Source organism: Acanthopagrus latus, chromosome 16 (assembly GCF_904848185.1).
Source record: "Acanthopagrus latus isolate v.2019 chromosome 16, fAcaLat1.1, whole genome shotgun sequence".
NCBI classification, from domain to species: Eukaryota; Metazoa; Chordata; class Actinopteri; order Spariformes; family Sparidae; genus Acanthopagrus; species Acanthopagrus latus.
This window is the reverse complement of record NC_051054.1, coordinates 5,826,739-5,850,167: the sequence shown is the minus strand read 5'-3', so window position 1 is coordinate 5,850,167 and position 23,429 is coordinate 5,826,739. Positions and strand designations below refer to the sequence as shown.

Below are 23,429 nucleotides of genomic sequence, written 5' to 3'. Positions count from 1 at the left end.
ATTTAGTGGAATTCATCAGTTGTTTTTGGACTTTAAAGCTGTCATTTAATTTCTTTAGCTTGCCCTGTTTCCTTCAACGTGTCTCATTTATTGTAATTCAGTTAGATTTCTCACATTTTCCTGGACGCCCCTTTACAACTCTCTCAGAATAGATGAGATTTTATTTCTGTCGTATGATTTGTCCCTGTATGATTGTGAGACGCCGGGGCCGACATGTGATACTACGAGTGTTAAACCACACTGCAGCGGTTCTGTCAGGCAAAGAAAACCAAACATTTCCACGAACACAACGAGTGTCTGCTCTAAACTTGGTGGTATTTCATGAAGCAGTTGTCAAAACATTTTACTCTGAACCACAAATGTCAACCTCATGTTGACGCTACAGAAGAATTTAGGGGATCACCAGGGAAGTCAGCGGGATTCACCCTCTGGGCATTTACCAATAACTGTAATGAAACTCGTCTTACACTTTTGGGTTTTGGCAGAAAATTGCAAGATTTCAAAGGTCGCTCCAAAACTACAGGCGGCTCATTGTAACCCTCACTGTCGGGACTAGCTTCTGTTAGCCGTTGAGCTAAGTGGCCCTCTTAGCTGACTGGAGTTTTTACCAAGGACATTATATTAAATCTCGACACAACCTTTGAGATCGCGTCCCCCATTCTCCATTTGAGGGACAATGCTGACCGTTAGGAAGAAAAGCTGACTGGAAGGGGGATTTAAGTTTCTTAATTTTGCTACTCTACAGCATCTGATCCTCTACAATCGCATTAAATGTATTCCACTTCCCCCTTTAAGCTGTATTTTACACCATCACACTACATGCTTGTACAGTAATGTATAATGCAACAGGAAGGTGGTTGATCGCATCAATGATCCCCAAAAGAAGGATCCTTCTGAGCTGTTTCCATCCATTCATTGTTCTAGGAACAACAAAATCATGCATATGTATGGTGTACGAGTCTTCAAACTCGCACCACCAAACAACAAAACAACCCCAAACCACAAACCTTCGTCACCAATAACTGTTTTAAGGGATTTTCCTCTGCGTGCTTAATCAGAAACGGCTGCTGAAACGAAAAGTCAGGACAACGTTAATCTGAAAGGTTTGTATTTCATGACTTCTCTTCATAGAAGACACTGTGTTGCCAAACTATGACCTTATCACTGTGCCAAGAATGTTTTTTCCCCCATAAAGACTAAATTGAGAATTGCACGTCTGCGTGATTACGGTCATCAACTCGTCTTCTACGCATCCCAGTGATTTGATGGTCAGGGGAAAACTTTCCTATTGTATCTCTCGTTCTCTTCGTTTCACAATATTGTCCACAAAATACAATGTAAAAGGTAAAACAGCCTTTTTAAGAAAAGGCTTCATTTCACTTAACTGCACACACAAACGGTCCAGCTCTAACACAGTGTGGAATTTCATATCAACCAGTTGGTTTATTTATTTTTTTCTCTTTCTTCGATCCATCGCTGATTTGCATAAAAGCTGTCAAAAGTTATTTGATTGAGAGTCTACGCTCTAAAGTACATATTATTCCATGTGCATCAGTAATTCTGTTTTCACTCACAGTAAAACAACTTTTGCCAAAATCCCGCACTTCTCTTGGAACGGTATTGATTACAGAGAAGTCCAGATGCTCTCGTCGTGATAAAATCTGAGAACATCTTTCTAAATTTGCTTTGAACATGTTTCCCCTCAGACAGTGATTTTCAACTTATCGATTCAAGATGGTTTGTTTGTTTGTTTGTTTGTCGTTGGCTTTCCACACTGACTTCTCTGTGTGTTACCCTGAACATCTTCACTTTTAGCGCCTGACTATATCTAAGTTGGTTTAGAGCGCTCTCATTTGAACAGCTGTCCGGTCACTGACAAACACATTCCCCGCACATTGCAGGAATGGTTCGGATTCCTTAAAAGTCCGGTCCATTTGTTGCATTTCCTCATCATTGTTTCATGTCGCTGCTGTCCAGCCTGTCTGCAGAGTTCACCAGTTTATTGTGTTGCTTAAAATTATCAGTCCAGCACAGTTAGATACTAAATCTCCAGTCCGTTGCTCTGCCCATTGTTTTGCTGTTTACTTTGGTGTCGGACCGTCTTTGTCTAAATCTTCATCTTCATTTTCTGATTTCTTTCATTTCCCCAAACGCCCTGCGACATAATAGAGTTTAACTTGTTGCTTTCACTTGTTTCTTCTCAGTACAATTACCTAGAAACACCAAAGAACTAGCATCAACGATTTTTGTTGGTGTTGCTTTACTTGCTTAAACAAGCACAGAACTTCAAGAGGCTGCAGTAAGTGAGTTCTAACGTAATGTAGTTACATCTCTCACATAATGTAAAGTAACATACGTAGGTAAGGTAGGTATGTTAAAAAATGTAATGATTTTAACCCAGACCTTAATGTTTTCCTAAACCTAACCAAGTATTTTGTGTGCCTCAAGATAACCAGGATCTGGTGCTTTTGTCTGTTGTTTGATGGTGAGATGTGTCATTTTTGGAGATGCTGACAATCGACCAGTTATATTATGAGTGTGTGCTGGTTTTGCACCTGCAAGAAAAGAAATAACTTTTCTTGCCACCAGGTGGCGATAGTCTTTCTTTGACATTCAAAAAGGTGAACCTTACGACTGACTGCGGATATGCAAACTGTTGTTATGTTAATGCACAACATTCACTTTAATAACACTCTCAATAATATAGCTACTTCTAATATAGTTGCAAAAAACACTGGCAACAAGGTTTAGTCCAAAAATGAGGAGAAACCACGCTAGATGGGTGAAATGAAGGATACTTAAGCGACAGACTGGCGATTGGTGTAGTTTCAGTGGGCTCAGTTGGCTTAAAAGCAACCGACAAGGTCCAGCTAATGGCAATGGTCAATGATGCAGGACACAAAGCTAAAATTAGGGCCACAAACGCTCGCCAACCATCGGCGACCACCATCCTGGTGTGCCGAGACCCCAAGGAAAAGAGTAAGCGATACAATCTCAACCTCCTCTCCAATATGTTTCTTTTAGTAAAGAATCACAATCAAGCTGTTGTTTTCAAATTATTTTCTCTCATTAGAAAATAGTCCAGTCCAGGACCTTCATTCCTTTGCGCACTGTAAGTGTAATTAAGGATCATTAGCTGACCGTACATGAATCGCACACAGGCACCTGCATCCATACGTTTCATGCATCAACACGTGCAGACCACTCACACCTGCACCGTGGCTGTGATCTACCTCACACCAATAAAAAAGCCTTTTTCCTCCTTTTGAACCAAAGCTCTATTTTCCCAAGCTGCAAGGTATGCAGTCTTGGCTGCTTCGCCGCTCAGGCCCGGCCTGTTTATATTTGTTTTCCAATGAGTTTATGAGTCTACACTGATGCTGTCATCAAAGTATGCAGGTCGGCTGCTCATCGCATCTCATCCCTGGCACTAACAAGTTGATTTGATGAAAGGGGATTAGGGATATGGTGGAGGGCATCGTCATTTGTTAGCCCTAATTTCTGAATACATCCCCCCCCTGGAAACAGATCTGTGAGTGCCTGGCCACCACCTGCCTCGTTAGACAGATCGTTCCTGTTGCTGAGGACCAGAAAACCTGCAAAATGTCTTGTTGTAGTCATTAAGATCAGCAATTAGATGTGAGCTTAATCCTCTTAGACTGTAAAAAAAAAAAAAAGAAAAAAGGAAGATCATAAAGATGGAAAGATAGCGTTCCACCATCATAGGAACATGTTTGATCGTCATCCTTAATGTATCATCTGAGTGGAGCTGGCCTCCCGCTTACAACCAGCTCAACAATAAAAGGCGACATCTCTCAAGAATGAGGAGGGTGTCTGCAGAACAGACTGAGCTGAACAGCAGGAACAACAAGACAAGAAAAGCTTCGTCATTGTCCAGACGACTCGTATGCCCCAGTTGTGAGAAATGTTGGACGTGTGGACGTATTGCATCATAAAAGCCTCGGGGGAAATGAGAAAGCAGCAGTGCTATGCGGTGAAGTGAGCTCAGGCTTTCGCCCCTGATATCGCTGTGGAAAGTGGGGGTGTGAATTCTGGTATTACGGCAGCTGTGAGCAATGTTCAAAGTATCTGCTGTGGTGTGAGCGGGGGTGTGCAGAAGGCCGAGTGTGATTAACCCAACATCGCTGCCCGATACAGGCCCAGGCAGAGGGAGAAGTCAAAATCATGTTAATATTACAGTGACTTGAAACAGGATGAATGGTGTCTCAGTCACTCCGCCCCCACAGTCGCTTGTTTCTGCGCTATGCAACAATGCATCACAGTTTACGGCATAATTTCCCACGCAGCACCAACTATCAGTGATTTTGTTGAAACTGGCTGATATTTTATGGAGAAAATGTTTTCAAGTTTTGCCTCCAATGCCTGAGTTTCCTGAAAGCAACCTGGAACTGCTGCTGACGCTAGCTGCAAGTTAGCTGACTCTGCTCGGAGCACCACCAGGTACGAGTGGGATTCGAGGTGCAGGGTTCAGTGAGCGGGCAGCAGAAGTCATGACAAGAAGTGAACAGGATGTTGAAGGAGGAGGCGAAGAAGACAAGAAGAGGCTGGCGGGAGTCTTGGAACGGCTTTTTGTAGTCATGAGCCATCTTTGCCAGTCACCAAGATATGATGTTAGCATTTAACATTTCTGCAAACCGCAGCTACATCCAAGGTCGTCCAAGTAAACGAAACGTAGCATGTCACGTTCACATTAAATGCTCATTAGTTGACGTTCCCATCAGGAAGCCAATGATGCTGCCAAGTTTGAGCCACACCACTTGATATTTTTAAGGAGACTTGCGGACATTTCCAGCGTGACACAAACTGGCCATTTTTCACAGGAAGTCGGACCATCGCCGTCCATGATTGTGGCAATCAAAAGAGGTATTTTATGCTGAACCATGATGGTTTCCAAACGCCAACCAAGTGGTTTTTGTGCCTTAACAATCCAGTTTTAACTTATCCGTTGTTCACAAATTTAAAGGTCTTGTGTTGCTGCACTTGCTTGATGTTCGGCTGCGATGCCAAATTTGTGGTCTCGCTAAGTTTTGATCATAAGTCAGCCGATTTCAACCGAGATTTATCTGGTAGCTTGTTGGGAGCGGGTGTTATTGCTACCTTAGCTTAGCATGCTTTTACTGTCGTGAGTTGTGTGCAGTGCTAGTGCAAACTGCCCGAGCATGCATGACATAACTTTTCAAGACATACAAAGTTTGTTACAAAGTGCCGAGGTTTGGTTGTAGTTAGCACGTAGCGTTACGTTGCTTCTTACAAAATGTTACAGAAACCTTGGATTTGTATTCATGGCAGTTGTGCTGCACTCAGAAACGGCAACGAGCACCAAAATAACACGCACATCGCACAAAATAATGTCACTTTAATGCCACAGAGATGCTCCAACTGCTCACAGAACCTTGAATTAGTTCAAATTGACATCACCCTGCATTTTGGAGTTCATCCAGCGTGGTTTTGAGAGGGTTTCCTAAGGCCGAGGGCGATAGAGTTTCTCGGACTGCAGAGGAGCATGAAATCATTTAAACAAAGCTGGAACAGGGAGAAAATCTTCACCACAGCAAGACGGCTCAGGTCATCATAGAAGAAGTCCAGCTTTGGTCTGATTTCCTAACACTTGTTGTATTATCCTATACGGGTTACCACAGATCTCAAATATAACAAACACCACGCTCAAGTTGTGTGACAGTAAAAATGCCCACACTCAGCCTGGATTTGTCATTTCCCTTCCAGTAGGAAAACAATTATAAAGTAACAAAGAAGCGATTACGCAAAGTATAAAATCACTGTGACTCTTTCCACACAGCGATCCTGACCACAGTGTCTTGTGTTGGGGGGGGCATTCAAAGATGTTGTGAAATTGTTCCAATATGTGGAACCCCCCCCCCACCTTCTCCTCTCTGACCACAAATATTACACTGCATCTGTGAAACAATGCTGTTCCCGGCCACTTAGTGCCATCTCTGCCTGGTGTGTGAGAGACACGGAGGTTAAGAAAGAGCTGGACAGACATTACAGCGAAGAGTAGAGGGACAAGAGCAGGGATGCCGTGGTGAAGGAAATACAGGACCAGGGTTACTTTCCTGTACATTCAATGTCCTTGAAAACAGTCAATGATAACAACATCACAAGTCGAGTACACAGATTGTGATTTTTGGCGGGTCTGACCTTTGCTAACGCACCTGGATGGAGAATTTCTTTCTCTAATGACTAAAGGTTTTAGGGAACAAAGTCTCAAAATTACAGCCATGAGCCAAAATGTCATTTCCTAGAAGGCTGATAACTGGATGTGCTTAAGAAACAAACATTTCTTTCCAAATTAATTCAATATCTGCCTTTCTGCCTCTCTCTTAAAGCTATGAACAAGCTGAAAAGTAAATATTGCTCATCTTGCATTCCTTATAGCAGCAGCAGCATGCTTTACATGACTATCTACCAGTAATAAAATGAGATATATCATTTGTATATAAGCCGAATTTATTCATGTCTCATGTTACTTTTGAGCCCTTGAGTTTGAGTTTGGAAAGTCCTTGAATTTGACTCAAAAAAAAAGAGAAAAGATTTGACTGGTTTTACGCATGACCTGGACAAAACCACAGCTAAGAATAGTCTAATGAAACATGACACACTATATTTCCAATAATATATATAAATGTCATATCCACGTGTTACTCTTCTATAAGTTTCTGTCACACTATCATAGGCGGAAGTTTAAATATTTCTAATTACGCGCTACTTTTACGCAGCATGATTTGGCACACTAATACCTTTGGCAAATGGTATTTCTCGCGATAAATCCAAGTATCATCTTGTATCTAACAACAAGGTGTGGACCAGCAGGCACACAGGTAAAGTCACTCACCCGTGATGAGCCCGGCTTCTGTGCGGTCACTTGCGGCAAGTAACAGAGAAACAGCGGCGCCAAAAAGTGAGAAAAGAAAAGAAGAAAACTTGACAATAACATAATTGGTGGTCGGTGAGCGCAGCGCAGGGAGCGGCAGGTAGACGTGTGTGTGTGTGTGTGTGTGTGTGTGTGTCCGGGTGTCACACTGATGATCAACAGGTCCAAAAAAATAATAATCAGAACTCCAAAAAAGAAAAAGTTGTTTTCCTCAGTCTACTTCTCCAATAACTGTTCACATAGTGCCACGCGTAGGATGAGAAATCATGACCATGGCGACTGGGTTCTTTTTTTTTTATCCACTGCGGGAGGATCAGCTGTTCATCGCGGCTTTCACAGGTTGAGTCGCGCCTGTATCCATTGCAACTTCATTTAAAAGCAAAGGAGGGAGCGTGAGCACCGACCGACACCGCGACTGACCAATGAGCGGCGAGGGATGGCTCAGGAAGCCACGCCCAGTGCCAGACCGACTCTCCACGGAGGAGGAGGAGAAGAAGAAGCTGCTGTGGCCAGTCGGACTCAGCAGCTGCAGGGAAGCTACTCGGTCTTTGAGAACCAGGACAATGGCTGAGTGATTGTGAAGTCAGATTTTAGGTTCTCGTCCCCATTCAGAGGCACATAATGCTCGGTGATAGCCGAGTATCCTGCTGCCGTGACATTTAGCCTGTGTACTTGGTCTACAATGGAAAACATCTTTTGAGGGGAGTCAATAGCTGTCACAAGCACTGCAGGGGGTCAGCCTGTGTGTGTGTGTGTGTGTGTGTGTGTGTGTGTGTGTGTGTGTGTGTGTGTGTGTGTGTGTGTGTGCCGGACCGATGAGGATTCAGTGGTTGATGGGTAAAAACAGCTGTGTGTGCCACTTAAGCCTTAATTACTGTTCGTTATTTGTCTCATTTTTTTTTAAAGACTAAACCTCAGTTATGCAGCTGGTCTCTATAAAGAAAGCAGTGTGAAGACATTTTGTGCAAATAATTAACTTAGAGTCATTTAAAGGTGGGCGACAGGTTGCAGTGGGAACACTTCGAATGTATTTCAACAGTCATAAACAGTCCTAAAACTTTGTGTGTAAATTAAAAACGATGCACATGTACGGGCTGCCAGCAACAAACATAAAATCAAAAATGGCTGAGTAAATAAAATGCAGTTACTGAATTTATGAAAAGTTTCCATAGATTGATATTTATATTTTTAATTTACCTCCTTTTTACTCACTTTGCCATTTAACTTTTCCATTTCATAACCAACAGTATATAAAATTAGTTACAGTAATCTGGTAATTAGACATTGTTGTAATCAGTAATAATAATCCGACAGTCGGCTGTAACAAGTACTTTTACTTTTGTTACTTTAAGCACACTGTGCTTCAAACACTCTTACTGAAGTGACCTCTTCAGGGTGACGGAGTTCGTTCATATCGCAGTATTGCTACTTTTAGACAGGTAAAGGATCTGAACACCACCCTGCGCCGATCAGACTCCATTGTAGTCCAGCCTGACGGAGAAAGCACTAAACCGGCTCATAAAATCTGGTCCCACACTGTAGTCGTCCCCACAAACTCTCAACCTTTGGCTCCCACGTCCTCGCTCCCTCTCTGTGCTCCCGCTTTCTCCGTCTTTTTTCCCTTTCAGAGGAATTGTGTGGCCCATTGAGAGCGAGTTAAAAAAGAAGGTGGGGAGACCAAAGAGGGTGAAGCGAGGGAAGCCGAGTGTTGAGTGCAGGTGTCCGGCTTCAGTTCAGCAACCCCTCAATCCACAGAAAAGTGGGCTTTTAAGAGCTGAAAAGGGCCATCCGGTCACCCTTTGCTGGAATGGGTAACCCCCCCAGTCCCCCCTCCCTCCCTTGGTCTCCTTCTCTGAGTCTTTGTCCCTATAGATATTTTTTAATTGTTGGCGATGACAGTTCAGCGGCTTTTTGAGTGGCTCAGTGAAGAGCCTTGTAATTAGAGCTATTGAGCTGCTGGAATTGGCACAATTAGGGTCAGCATTAATGATTTATTTTTAGAAAAAAAAAAGGGCCTGTTTTCTCAGAAAGGATGGAGAGAATTTTGAGGGTCAGGCCGAATGCAAGAGAAGGGAAAAAGGGGGGAAAAGAGGGGGGAGAGAAAAGAAAAAAAAAAAAAAAAGAGCCCTGAAGACTGTGAGAGTATCTGGATTCTTGTTTACTGGACCACCGTAGAGACTCTGCAAAGCGTCCGCGTGGTATCATTATCAGAGCCATGAGCCGTCAGTCGCTCTGGTGCTGTGTCTCACCCCCCCTCTGTGCCAGCCTGGTCCACTCATGTCCCGGTGTGTGTGGAGAAAATGCTTGTGGGAGGTGAGGATGAGGAGCAGAGAGAGGAGGAGGAGGAGGAGGAGGAGGAGGGGGGACGACAGGAGTGTCTCTTGGAATGTTAACGAGATCAGTTTATATCTGCTCTTCCCTCTCGCTTCGACCCTCACACCCCTAACAAAGAGGACGAGGTTTTCTGGGGTGTAAAGCTGTTGTAGGGAAAGCATGGCTCGACACCTTAATTCTGTTGTCATTTGGCCGAGCATGAAAGAAAACCTCTGACAACAAAAACAGAAAAGGGAATGAATGGGCACGCTGAAAGGAAATGTATTTCCCAATTACCGCAGCGGCCCTTCCAAAGACGCCCTCCAGCCGCTGTCCACCCCCCCCCACCCCAACACCCCAACACCCTCCTGCCGGCTTACACCAACTACATACGGCCGAAAATTAGCAGGTGTCTGTAGACGCAGAAACAGACGGAGCAGGACAGAGGCCACCCAGAGATCTGACGGCCGGGGGTGGAGGGGTGGAGGAGAGAGGATTTAGCACAGATGTTCAGCCATGATGTCACATGGACCAAAAGTACAATTTAGACACACACACAGAGTTCAGATGTGGTATGCTGAGTGTTGTGGGTAAAAAGGAGTTTTAATGGAGGCGCTAATCAGTCAGTTGTCCCTGTTTTTTGTTTCTTTTTCAGTTAATAACAGGGTAACACTAATTCAACTGCACTTATTCACAATCAGTTTAATTAAACCAATATAATGTTTACTCCACTTTGTAAACAGGGAACACCAGGTGCAGGTGAAAGTACTATACCTGAGTAGATCGACTTCAATTTTGTGTAACTTTATACTGAAACATTTAGAGGGAAATGTTCTTATTACTCAACTGTATTTACTTTACATCTGTGGTTACTTCACAAATTGTCTTTGACATACTTGAAATGAAGCACAATGAACTGTGGTGGTAACTAAGTACACTGTCAAATCTGATGACGTGACTTTACTTTAATAAATTGAGGGAACCAATTACCTCAAACTTACCAAGTAAAGTAGACCAATAATTTAAGTTGTTAAACTTCTTTACTAATACTACAACTTTACTCTGTAACTCTGTGGTAATCGGTTTCCTGACTTTTATTACAGCAAAATCAAATTTTAAACTTCACAGTTACTTCTATTTTATGGTATTTAGTCCCGAGAGACTTGTAGAAAGAAATAAGAAACCTTTATTTAACGGTTGTAGTTGATAGTGATATTCCAGATCGCAATAATTAATCAATAATCAGTGGTTACTATATTTAAAACCGATGATCCTCCTATATGATATGATTAACTGTTAAATAATCAACAACAGAATATAAAGTTGGTCAAAACTGCAGTATGTAAAAGTTGTTTACGTGTTTATTCATCAATAATAAATAATCCATCTGTGGAGTTGCTCTACTTATGTATATACAGTATTTGTGGTACTTCTGCTCCATCTTATGTGTATTAATGTTTTTACAGCTTTATGAGATTTTTACATGTAAAACACATGATCTTTCCTTTTTAAGAGTTGTATTGTTATTGATTAAACAGAAGATCTTCACTGTAATGAGCTTCAGTATCACACATTTATGCACCATTATCAATAATCCAGTTATATAATGTTAATAATGTTATATCATGTTGTACCCAGAAAAAGATATATAAAGACGTACTTTGAAAAGTCTTAATGAACCTATCAAAAATAAAAGCAAAAGTCAATTATATGTATGGTACAATAACATGTATACTCTGTATAGTGGTCGACCAATTATTGGCAAGATTAGTTATTCAGTGTTTTTGTCTTTTGTTGTTTTTTTTTAATCTATAATTAATTTAAAATTAATTAATTTAAAAATGCACAACTTTGGCTCTGATGCAGCAAACAACCTGCAACTTTCTGCTTTTTGATTGTCTTTTTTAAACATATTGTGATGATACTTCTGCACCTTTAACATCCCTTTTTACTTGCAATGGAGGCTTTTTTTTTCACTTGTTCTTCCACTGCTCTTCTCTATTAACCGTGTGTGAAGACTCTTGAAAAGTTAGTGCTGTCAAACACGATGAAAACACACTTACAGCGGTGAATGAAAGACAGACAGACCGGGTGAAGGGGGCTGGGTGGTGAGCTGAACGGAAAAAAATCGGAGGTCAGATAGAAAAAGCCCCTACTCCTTTTAAAGTGTCATCTGGATTTCATTTCATAAATTCCACATATTTTACATGTACTGGCCGCAATTTTCACTAGCTCCTGAAAACGAGGAGCCGCGTATAGCCCCTTTGGCTGGCTGGCTGGCCGGCCCGACAGCTCTGGACGGCAGCAACCTGGCCTCTTATTACCCTCTTCAAACACACACTCGCACATAAACACACACACACACACACACACACACACTGAGGAGCATGCCTGGTGACGCAAACGCACAGCAACAAATAAATAAGCCCACAAAGCCGAATTATCCGTGACATTAATCAGAGATGTGAGGGATTCTTACGTAGTGAGAGAATGAAAGTGGCAACAGAGAGCCAAGGGTGTGAAAAGGGCTATTGAGTCTGGACTGGGGTGTCCCGCACCTGCGCTGTCTATTCACCCCACTGTTTACACACTGTCATCCACAATTAATACCTCACGGGGACTGGGCTGCCTGCCCTCGACAGGGCCCCTGGACCCATCCAGGGCCCTTATGGATGCCTAATTGAGCATACCGCTCTCCTGATTGAATTAACAGCTCTGTCTCTGGGACCTTTTTCCCCCCTTCCACTGAGGAGGGGGACTATTCCACACTAGCATGGGACCCCTGTACCATCCCACAGAGCCAAAGGAGGGGAGGGGAGGTGAGGGTTGGTGGCTGGAGAAAGCAAAGGGTCAGAAGAGGGAGTTGTTGAAACTGTCCAGAAAACGTGTCCCGTTCTGTTGGCAAACCGAGGCTGGAAATGTGAACTGGGGGCAACGAAAGGTCTCAGTCTTCACAGGACCAGAGAGTTCCAGCAGGGCAGCGAGTGGTGCACCACAGAGCGAGTAAAAAGGCGGGATTGTTGAGAACATCAGCCTACTGTGCCACTAGTTCACACACATTTTAGTGCATATACAGTACTCCCAACTTTCTCACAATTTGTCAGTCTTTGTGTTGTTGTTGTTGTTCTGTTCTGCAGCACAGATATGAACTAGAACACATGGTTTACAAAAGGTGTAACAGTAACACCTTGCTTCATCATTTCTCGGAAAGAACACAGTATAGGGTCGATGGAGAGTTCAACTGAATATCATATATTCTGTGAATAAATATAAGAACATCTGCTTTATGTTGAACAGTTACAGTTTGTGGAGGGAATCTGAGGATACATAAATCCTTTCAAGGCTTTGAGTGAATTTATTATGAACTATACTGATCAAATTTTTTGTTTTAAAACGTACATGTCTGGCAGAAACCAATGTATATATCCAAATATTAGAAGTGAGTGATCTTAAAGGATACTATCAGCCATAAAAAACCTTTAATCTATTATACATTCTTTATGTTTTTTAGTCTTTAAATGGCAGAAATAGTTTGGTTACACGTGGATAACACTGGAGAAGTCTTTCAAGGGTGTATCATCACATTTGGTTCACTGAACTTGTCTGAACAGCGTTATACACCCACTAAAACACCCCTGACAGTGTCCTCTTGGCACGATCCATTACACTAGTAGTAAAATATAATCATGTGGAAAATCAGTAGCCCTCTGGAGAGGTGGAAATGCACCGAGATCAACTGTATCCTCTTTATTTCCAGGTCTGTAAAAGACTTTGCCATGTCTTTATCCATCGGCGCGCATGTAGAGCCGAAGTCAGCCTCTTGAAGGGAAATGAAACGGGTGAATTCATCTCAGCCGAGGCTGCTGAGTCATGAGGCCAAAATGGTTATTGTTCCCCGAGTTCCCCGAAGTTTCGCTGTCTGTAATCTCTTGGCTGGATTCATTTGTTTCTCCAGAGTAAAAATAGGCACATAGATTCTGTTAACTGCACTGATTCTGCATCGCTTTGTTATTTCAACTCAAGACGTCTTAATCAATCATTTACTGTTGGATCTCCCACTGCAACAGATTTTCCACATAAGTTCATCAGTTTGTACTCGGGTGTGTTACACAGAAGCACAATACTCTCCTACATTAACACACAGGCGTATTTATCTTAAGCGCTTAATGGCATTTTAATTGTCTGTCTCACTGCTGCTAGTCATCAGTTTCATTTTAATATTCATGTATTCAGTAGTATAAACATTTCTGGTTAAAGGTCCAGTGTGCAGGAGTTAGTATTCCTCGCCAATGGTGGTAACTAAAAATGCAAAAACCCCTCTCAGTCAATGTTTTGTATGTCCATTCTGGGCTACAGTAGAAACTATTTATATGGAAGAGATAGTGAACCCGAAGATGGTGCAAATTCAGTCCAGTGAAATTTCCCCGCCTGGTGCGTACACCCGGAAAGTTTCCTAGCATCAGGGTTTTCTTCCTGGTTATGCGGCCCACAGAATATGTGCAAGGAACTCAAGAAAAGTATTACAAATATAAAACCTCTATAGATCAGAAGGAAAGAGTCATAATTTACCTTGTTAGCAGCTCTACAGATGTTTCTTTTATAATGGTTCTCTATGCACGGACATTTTTCTTCTCTCAAATAAACTGAATCTTTTTGAAAATGTCATTGCAGGATTGAGAACCACATGACAAATTCCTGGATAGAAATTTAAGGATGTAATATCTAAGAACTGTCCATCCGTACTTTAAACAAATAGGTGGCAGCGTGTCGCCAGAGTAACTAATGTAGCTGCTGTTAGCTAGTTAGCTCAGGTAGCCATGCGGCTAACGACTGGAAACCAAACCGACGGAGGTCAGTTTTCATTGTTACAATCATTCTTGAATGTTTTAAACTAAAATTCTTACATATTGCAACTTTAAATATCAATCTGATTGTATTCCCTCATGCTCTGAATCAGGGTTTTGGTGTATCTAAACCGGTTCCCACCACAGAACCAGCAGATAACGGAGTTCTCCGGGCCTTCCACCACCACAGCATTGCAGTGGTCTCCATGACTGCACAGAGCAGCTCACCTCTCGATGAACCCCCCAGTCCAGCTTTGGTGGTGGGGAGCATGCCCTACAGTACCAAAAACAAAACAAGAAAATTCTGCCGAGCATACCCCTGCACCAGTGAACTGTGCAGCAACCACAGCATGCCCCGCTCCCCTTTGGCCCCCCTTCCAGACCCCATGCCCCCGGTTAACAAGCCAGCCAGCACGTTCCCTGTTGTCACTTGTTACCCGCTGTCCTCCTGATACGGCTCACGGGCGGGGCCAATTAAACTCGCACTGTTCCCCACACCGGGTCAGGAGTTTAGTGGGTCATCATCACTGTGATTCTCACCCAGAGTTATCTAATCCCGATTCAGCCGCTCCGACTGGACCAAACCAGACCGGTCTGTCTTCAGAGAGCGGATTTTCAATAATTCACTGAAGGGTAAGCTCACAGAAAAATGAAAATTCATTCTTTATCTTCTTATCCTCAAGCCGATAGAAAAAAATGGATGAAGTTTCATAGTCCACAAAACATTTCTGGAGCTTCACAGCAAAACGGTGTTGCAGGATTCACCTAAGCAGCTGAAGTAGTCAGGGAACAACTAATTGTTCAAAGGTTTTAAAAAGAAGAACAAAGCCAGAATCCATCGAACCAGAAACATGAATATTGTTCTCAGGACATGAGGTCATGAACCATCACTTCATTTCATGGTAAATGAAAGTTACCAAGCAAAATATTCAAGTATCTTTTCAGTTACTCCCAAATTATCCCAATATTCACCTCACAATTTATTGAAAATGATCAAAATATTATTAAATCATAATATTTTGGAGGAAACGTCCAACTGGTTTCTGCTTAATTTATAGTTTTGTTTAAATGTCTTTGTTTGATCAGGGCAAAAAAAAAAATAAGGAAGATAGTGAACAAGAAGGGAGTGACATCATTTACAGCCTTTACAGACATTCAGTATCTCACATTTAATAATAAAACCTGTTGTAGTTTAACTCTAATGGACTCTATGATACTGTTTGAGGTACTTTACTTGATTATGTTCTCTACAATTCGACTACTTTAAGCTTCATCTAACTATACCTTCGAGGCAAATATAATACTTTTTACTGCACTACACTGATCTGATAGCTTTTAACCATTTGCAGATTGCATGCTGTATCAGAGCTTATTTAATCTTTAATCAAATAAAAAATAACTCTGAACTGCTGAATATTTCTCAGTAATTTTACTTCTGACTTTCACTTTTACCAAAGAAACAGTGTGGTAGAAATACAAGATATCTTGACTTCTACTGGAGTTTCACTTCACAACTTTCCCCAACACTGCAAACTTAAATACATCCACCTTTACCTACACAAAGGACATTAAATATATTATATTACAGCGCCCTCTGGTGGCTCTTCTGAGTGGTTACAGTGTGTTTAACTTCACACAACACCAGGCTGACAGATGGCAGCTGTTACACGCTGTGATAAGACTTCTGATGGCCCAGCCAGGACAGATTAACCCAACATCTATTTGAAGGTTTATATTCATATATTCACAGATTTATTTTTTTTTGTATTTTCTTGCATGCAAAACAAATTGCAGAGCGTTGGATAATTTCTTAAACCTAACAAAATAATTATGAAAACACGTATTCTTTTGTCATGAATCTATAGGAAGGGATTTGAAATAAATAAAATCACATGAGATCATCGTCATGTTTGGTGAAAAGCGAAGTGAGGATGAGGGGAGAGGCGCTTGGTTTAATTGCAGGGAGCAGACGGTATTTTTAGCACATTTGCCAGAAGCGGGCGGAGCTAAGGAGGCTGAGATGGAGGGATGCTGCTGAGCGCATAGCAGGTGTTTACGGGATGAACCCAGAGGAAGCTGGAGAAAGGAGATTTTAGGATTTTAGGGTAGATTTCACTCTGAGGAGCCGGTTGTGTGTTTTTATTTATTTTTTATTTTTTACAACCCCGACGAGAGAACGTACCAGTTTTGGATCCGTCGCGCTCAGTCGGCCGACCGGCTGCGAGACGCTCCGTCTGTCTGTCGTGTCGCTGGAAGCTGCGACGATGTGAAGCTCCATCGGTGGATCGACGGCCGCAGCCTTTCTTCCCCCTGAATGCCTGATATTATGCAGGGAGCAGGGGCAGCTGGATGGATTAAAGGGGAACAAAGCACCGGTTTAGAAAACGTTTTGCAAACTGGCAGGTGAGCGGATGTGTGTGTGTGTGTGTGTGTGTGTGTGTGTGTGTGTGTGCCACCGCATGAAAAAACAAACCAATCCGAGGCAGGAAACAGCAGCGAAACAGGCCCCGAGTAGATACTGTCTTTGTGGACACACATCTGTATTAAAATCTGACCTCTGAGTCGTTTATAACCTGAAAGTGCTGATATCCTGCACCTCTCTCCTGCTGTGGAAAAGTCTAGGCCTCCTCAGTTTGTAGGTGTGAGTCCAGGATGGTGACTAGATGTGTGCAGTGCTTGTTTACCACATCCAGGTGCTTTAAATCAAACTGCTTTATTATGTATGTTGCGGGATGTGGGCTTTTCTAAAGGTCTTTGTGGGTCGATTGTGTGATGTAGAGTGAAAAATATTGCTATGAGTAATCAAATTCTCACAGCCTAGTAACTCTGCCAAAAATAGACCCTCTATTAAAGGACTGTGGGTTTTTTTTCTTATGTTATGTCACTTCCCTGAAGGGGAAATGTCTCATCTGGAGTTAAAATCACTGTGTGAATATGTGTTCATGCATGCATGCGTCTCTGAACCGGCGATGTGACCCTCCCCCCCCCACAGACTGTATGTCTCTTAAGCTCTGAAATGAACGCTGTAATCCTCTAATTGAAACCTCTTCCCACTACTCCATCCCTTCATGTATCACACAACCTCCCCCCTCCATCGATCCCCGCCCTCCCTCTTCTCCACCTGCAGTATCAGCCAACTATGGTCGACCCCTCGGAGGCTGAGGAGCAGAACAAGTGTAAAGGCCCGCAGCTCGACACGCCAGCCGTGGCCACTGAAGACCCTCGACTACCAGAGCAGGCCGACGGCACGACAACGGAGGACGATGGGGACGCCGGGTTTGAGACGCCGCCCACTGGCAGCTCTGAGCCGAGCCCCTGCCACTCTGCGTCCACGGCGGCGCCAGACGTTGCCTCTCAGGAGGCCCCACCTGAGCAACCACAGACTCAAACTGACAGAGAACCGTCACCCAAGCTCCACCTTGACCTCTTCAACTTTGACACACCAGCCGCAGAGGGCAGCCGCTACGTGTTAACAAGCCCCCACTCTCTGGAGGCGTGTGCTCGATGCGGGGTCAAACCTGTGGAGCTCCTGCCCCGCCCGCTGGCCGACTTCGCCCGCGAGGCTCCCGGCCGCTCCATGCGTGTTGCGACTGGGCTGTTTGAAGTCTACGAGCGGGACAGGCACGCCAAGCTGAGGCAGTGCAGAGAGGAGAGGGAGAGGATTATCAGAGAGGAGAAAAGAAGGATTCTGCAGGCGGCGGTCAATAGCGGCAGCACTGCGTCACCCTCCGCTGTGGAGCAGCAGCACAAAGCCTCCTCTGGCTCGACTAAATCTGTGTCGGTGACCTCCAGCTTGGCCCCTGACTCTGCTGCGTCCTCTAGAGCGTCAGGTCCAGCTACTAAAACAGGCCTTTTACCGAAAACTCCCTCCACCAGTCTTAGTACCACCTCCCCCAAGTCTGCAAAAACTGGTTCTGTACCCTGTACAACATCCCCCAAGGGTGGTTACCAAGGATTTGTCAAGCAACCCTCCTCATCTGACCAAGTAAAAACCACGCGTCCGCTCTCATCTGGACCCCCACCAGTAGTCAGGAAGTCCTCAGGCGGTAAATCTTCAAACACTTTCCCCAGATCAACACCAAAACCGCCGTCCTTTCCCAGAGCCAACTCCACACTCGCATCATCAGTGACAAAGCCTGTGGTTCAGACCTCTGGGATGCCTCAGAACGGCGTGAAAGGAGGGCCGTTCTCTCAGCACAATGGACATCTGGGGTTTCAGTCCAAAGTGCGAGGAAAAAGCCATTCGCTTGAGTCTTTGCAACGGCGGATGGATCCCGTCTGCTGTTCCACCTCCACCACAACTACTACCACATGCACCTCATCGGAGTCAGGTGCTTCCTCTTCGTACAGCTGGGACGGGGCGCGAGAGCACTGGGCCAAAGTCTCCAGTCCGCGAGCTCGCGCGATGGCAACCTTCAACTCTCTGATGGGCCGCAGCCTGAGCCTCGGGGACCTGAGCCACTCTGTTCAGACGACGCAGAAGGTGGAGCGCATAGTGAAGGAGGTGAGGCGTCGAGGCCTGAAGGCCGTGTCTGAGCGCGACCGCAAGATCGCAGCGCTGATGCTGGCCAGATACCAGGAGGAAGACATCATGAGCCAGACTCGCTACGTGGCTCACCTTCAGTGGGACAGTGAGCGCAGGATGGAGGAGCTACGACGGGAGCAGGAGGACCGAGAGAAGCAGCGTGCCGTGCTTCAGTGCCAGCGGGTGTGGCAGACACAGGTGTCGATACGCCAGCGAAGACTCAGCCAGCAGGAGCGACAATCAGCAGCCGCAAAGATGCGACAGGCCGAGGAGAACGAGGAGCGATGGAGGGAGCTCGCAGAGCAGCAGGAGAGGAGCCGTCTGCTGAGGTTACAGCAGGCGGCGAGAGAGGAGAAGCATAAGAAAGCTCTTCAGGAGCAGAACCTGAAGGCGCTGGAGGAGGAGAGGGCGGCCATGCTGGAGCAGGAGAGGCTGCTGCTGAAAGAGAAGCTCACCATGGCTGAGCTAAAGAGGCAGGAGAAGGAGCACCAGGCCCAGGAGGACAGACGAGGTCTGAACAAAGCAGAGAGGAGGCGCCACGCGGCACTGATACAAGAGATCGCCCGAAGAGAGCAGGAGGAGCGGGAGGAGGCCAGGAGGGCGGCGGAAGACAAGCTCAGCCGCTCCCTCGAGAACTACGAACAGATTGTTGAGCGTCGAGGGCAGGAGCTGAAAGAGAAGGCCAAGCGTGAGGAAAAGCAGATCCAGAAAGCACGCAAGGCGGCTGAGAAGCGTGAGAAGCAGCAGCAGCAGCTCCTGGAGGCTCGTGTGAAGGAGGCGGAGAAACGAGCCCAACAGGCTGCGTTGGTGGCCGAGGAGAGGGCGAGGGAGAAAGCTCAGCGGGCCGTCCAGAGCCGGCAGGAGAAGGAACGACTCCAGAGGCTCAACAGGCAGCGAGTGGAGGAGGAGGAGAAGCAGAGGCGCCTGGAGCTGCTGCAGTCCATCGAGAGGAAGCTGGAGAAGAGCGAGCAGATCTTCAAGGAGAAGAAGGCGGTGCTGGAGAGCGCTCGCTCTGTGGCCCGAGCTTCTTTTCACGTGCGGGACAGGGTGCGGGAGGAGACCAACATGCGTACTTTTGATAAAATGGCGCTGGAGGCTCAGCTCAAAGCCAGCCTGGATGACAAAATAAACCCATAGCTTTGTCGTGGCCTCCTAACTTCTTGGACACGTGCTCAGCTCTTGCCTTCATCGTGGCCCTCATCACACAACAGCTTTACCCATTTTCCCTCCTTAATTATTTTCTCCTTGCTTATCTTCACCCATCAGCTGGTTTTGATCACACTTTTTGACCATCAGTTTTTCCTTGACGATCCTAAGAAGCCAAATCATTTTGTATCATGGATGTAACGAGACAACAAACTATATCAGCTGTCGTGAGTTAAAAACAGTAACGCCTGTATGGGACAAACACTACAGTAGACTTCATAGTAGATGAGAGCGTAGAGAGAGCTGCCTTTTGCAGCAACACAACCCCCCTTCCTCTCTCTCCTTCTCTTTGCCCTCTGCTCCGTCTAACTCAGCTGCTGGACTGAAAGCTGTGCGGGAATGAAAAGAGTCATTGTTTACCAGGAAGCACAACTCCATGACAACTGCAGAGGCTTTTAAGGGAGCACTCCTGTAAGGGAAAATGGAGAGGGAAATGGTTTTAGAGCCCCCAAAGCAAACGAGGGATCCTTTTGTACACGTCTGCATATAGCATGGAAGTAAGGCCCCGGGGATGGACACTTGTCCGAACCTAACCGCTGACAGTGCAGCTCAGGAGGGCCGTGTGCACGGGCCATGTGCTGATGAAGCATCGGAGGATGCCGATTCCTGCAGCGGGGTCTGTTCTTCCGCCCTCACATTCGCTCCAAGGACTCCCTCTGTCTCTCCTCATCATGTCAGGTTAAAGTAAACAGCGAAGCGCTCTAAGAGACAACCACCCTTCAACTCCCCCCTCCTGCAGTCGAGCTGCTCCCAGGACAGCCGCCTGGTGACCGAGTCAAGGTCAACAGGTACAGCTTTTTTTTTAAATTGTTTTCCAGGTTATGTAATGCCGTCTGTTTTGTTGCCTCTCAGCGCTTGCAATTAAACAACACACAACAACTTTTGATCACAGTGACCCCGACAGTGCACAGAGAGAAAAAAAAGCTTTTACCCAGGAGCCGACATGCGAGCCAACAACAGGCTTTAAAGGCTGAGCTAATCCTCCAATCTCCCAGATTAATAAAAAAAGGAAAAGGGAGATACACATGGGATTTTGCCCTCTCATTTAGCTGTTGCCATAACGATAGAAATCAGGATGGAGCATGGAGAGGTGAAGTGAGAGTGCGTGGGAATATGTGGGGGCCCGCCTGTGTGGAGCTGGCTCGTTCTGGTCGTCTCTGCGCAGGGCGTTATCGGGAGAAAACACGCCATCACTTTTTCTCCTCACATCTGCGCGAGGCAGGGAAAACACTGCCGCATTCCTCCTCATCACTCATTCAGTGGAGAAGTCCTTTAAACAGCTTCAGAGTCGGTCACTGTCCCTGCAGCAAAGCCGTGGCCAGGAAGTAGACTAGACCGAGCATTTCAGCCAGACTGATACCTGCAGCTGATGTCGCAACGACTGAGATAAAAGCCAGAATGAGTTTTGAAATTGCAGCATTAGGTCAGCGAATTACTGACAGAGATGTGGCAGTGACTGTTCCCACCAGATAATCGGGGGGGAGGTGATGTAGGGTTACAGGGATGAGACGGCAGATTTATTGGAGCTTATGACTGTGTCTGAAAAGATGAAATCTAGAAAAGGTTTCGTTAAAAGGCAGCAGTCATAACCTCCTGGTAAACCACAGATTTGCAGGTACATTTAAGGTCCAAATAACAGAAAAACACACCAGTAGGTCAGAGAGGTAAGAGGAGCAGCTAACCTAGAGAGCTTTAGATACATTCAAGACAGAAAATCTGATTCGGAATCAGATGTTATTTGTGTCGCAGCTTGAAATACTGACTTTCATGTTGAGTGATGTGGTGCAGCTCTTGTAAACTGTGATATGTAATAGTTTTACATCAACATTGTCAACTTATAGAAATCCTGGCTGCATGGCTAGCTGAGCTAACTAGCTAATAGCCACCACAGTTAGTAGATAGCAGATAGCAGTTAGCAGTTAGCGGCTCCTCTGGTAGTATGCTGCTCCTTATTAGTCAGGAGTAAGGATGACCCATTCTTACATAAGTCACATTTACCTTTTCAGTTTCCACTAAAAGTTCCCCTCAGAGAAACTTTGCTCCACAGGAACCAGGACCTAATTTATGTTCCCCAGAAAGTCCCTGCTCAGGTGTGTTGCTGTTCTTTGGAACAGCAGCTTTGGGGGCGTGACTTGCAGTTCTAAACATTTCTGATTGGTCGATTAGTCGCAGCATTTTATTGCAGTCACCATTTTCTAAACTCTGCAGCTGCAAACCAGTTTGTTTTTTGTTCAGTGTGCTTTGACACAGCGACACAGAAACAAGTACGTGACAGATGAACAGACAGGAAGTGTTGTTGTGTAGTTACAAACATGATGTATGAAAACTGCCGCTGCTGTTTCATGTCAGCGGACTAGTTTGCATCATCTTTGCAGTTCTCAAGCAGACGACAGTGTGCTGACAGAACCTTTTACTTCCCTGAGAAGTAGTTCCCGGGGCTAATGGAACTGGGACTTTTCTCCAGTCGGTGTTAAATATCTCTATCTGAAGCTGCACTTAATGTGTGATGTGATTAAACTTAACAGTTTGTATTAAGTTAATTGATTTTGCTATAAAGATGACGTGCTTCACTGCGCTGCTCATTCTCAAGTGGCTCATTGTATTCCACATGTTTCATCCACATGTTTGTGTAGTGGACACATGTGATACCAACTCATGTTGTATTTCTTTTGGAGAACCAGGTAATAATGTTTTCAAGCACCGACTAAAAATGCAACATTAAGCAGCCAATGTTGTCTAAATGTCTTCAGATGCATATAGAAAATGCACATCAAACTACAGAAGACATTTATTTCCAGTGATCCATTTTCTAAGTCTGATCTAAATTGTTTTCCCTCCTCTGTTTATGACTTGAGAACTGGTAATCTTTGAAAGCTTCTTCATTTATTTCCCCACAGAAACACATTATAAATGATTTTCAGGCAGATGTGACATATTTTAAATTATCCTTATGGCCACTGAAGTATGTAATGAACCATTTTTAAATTAACTGTAAATGCTAAATGGTGTGGAGGTGTTCATTATAAAGTGTTACATATATTATATGACCTAAAATCCTTTGAATTTGAAATGTTTGTCCTCATATTCATCACACTCTCATTTTATTTTCCGCAGGCAACACAACCTACGATCCCTGGACAGAACTCTATCCGACACAACAACTCTCTCCTCTGATGGAAACATGACCACACCAGGAGTTTTTATTCATTTTTAAACTAGTAGCGGTGCCATCGATTGTGCTGCTGTGAACAGACGTGAACCGACAGCCTTTTACCTGCAGATATGAAACGACATGTACAAGGTTCAAACACAGCTTTATTAGCATCAAGGCATGTTGTTCAATCCGTAACATGTTCCCCTCGTACCTTAACCCTGACGCGTGGGCTTCTTTTCTGTATCCGTTATCATTTGTACATTATCATGAGAAGCTTGTGAGTGAATGACATTGAGTTGCTTACATTGAGGACAGATTTTCACATGTAGCAATAATGAAATGGTCGATACCAGTCGCATCTGTGAGTTTTCATCCTTTTTTTCATTGTTTTTCTGTTAAAGTAAAGGACAAAATCTGTGCAAACAGTCAAAACCAGAATAATAAAAACAAACATTTTACAAGATGGATTGCATC

General features: G+C 44.5%; 2 protein-coding genes across 9 annotated transcripts in view; one reads left to right on the top strand and one right to left on the bottom strand.

Moving 5' to 3' along the window:
* smoc1 (SPARC related modular calcium binding 1) overlaps positions 1 to 16,364 on the bottom strand; it is a 61,070-nt gene extending 44,706 nt beyond the window's left edge. For 6 of the 8 annotated variants that reach the window (XM_037071621.1, XM_037071625.1, XM_037071620.1 and 3 more), the window contains exon 1: positions 6,875 to 7,259. In XM_037071621.1, coding sequence (XP_036927516.1) covers positions 6,875 to 6,976 — 102 coding nt within the window. In that variant the 5' untranslated portion in view covers positions 6,977 to 7,259. Of the gene's footprint in view, positions 1 to 6,874; positions 7,260 to 16,252 lie in introns of those variants that run through there. The other 2 variants (XM_037071624.1, XM_037071628.1) reach the window with 2 other exon arrangements.
* On the top strand, positions 16,335 to 23,418 carry ccdc177 (coiled-coil domain containing 177). Its single transcript, XM_037071617.1, has 3 exons — positions 16,335 to 16,473; positions 17,198 to 20,589; positions 22,916 to 23,418. Exon 2 carries the CDS (start codon positions 17,210 to 17,212, stop codon positions 19,730 to 19,732), a length of 2,523 nt encoding a protein of 840 aa, XP_036927512.1. The 5' UTR covers positions 16,335 to 16,473; positions 17,198 to 17,209; the 3' UTR covers positions 19,733 to 20,589; positions 22,916 to 23,418.
* The last annotated feature ends 11 nt before the right edge of the window (positions 23,419 to 23,429 follow it).

Coding starts and splice junctions, on each gene's coding strand:
- ccdc177 (XM_037071617.1), top strand. CDS start 17,210: ATGGTCGACCCCTCGGAGGCTGAGGAGCAGAACAAGTGTAAAGGCCCG.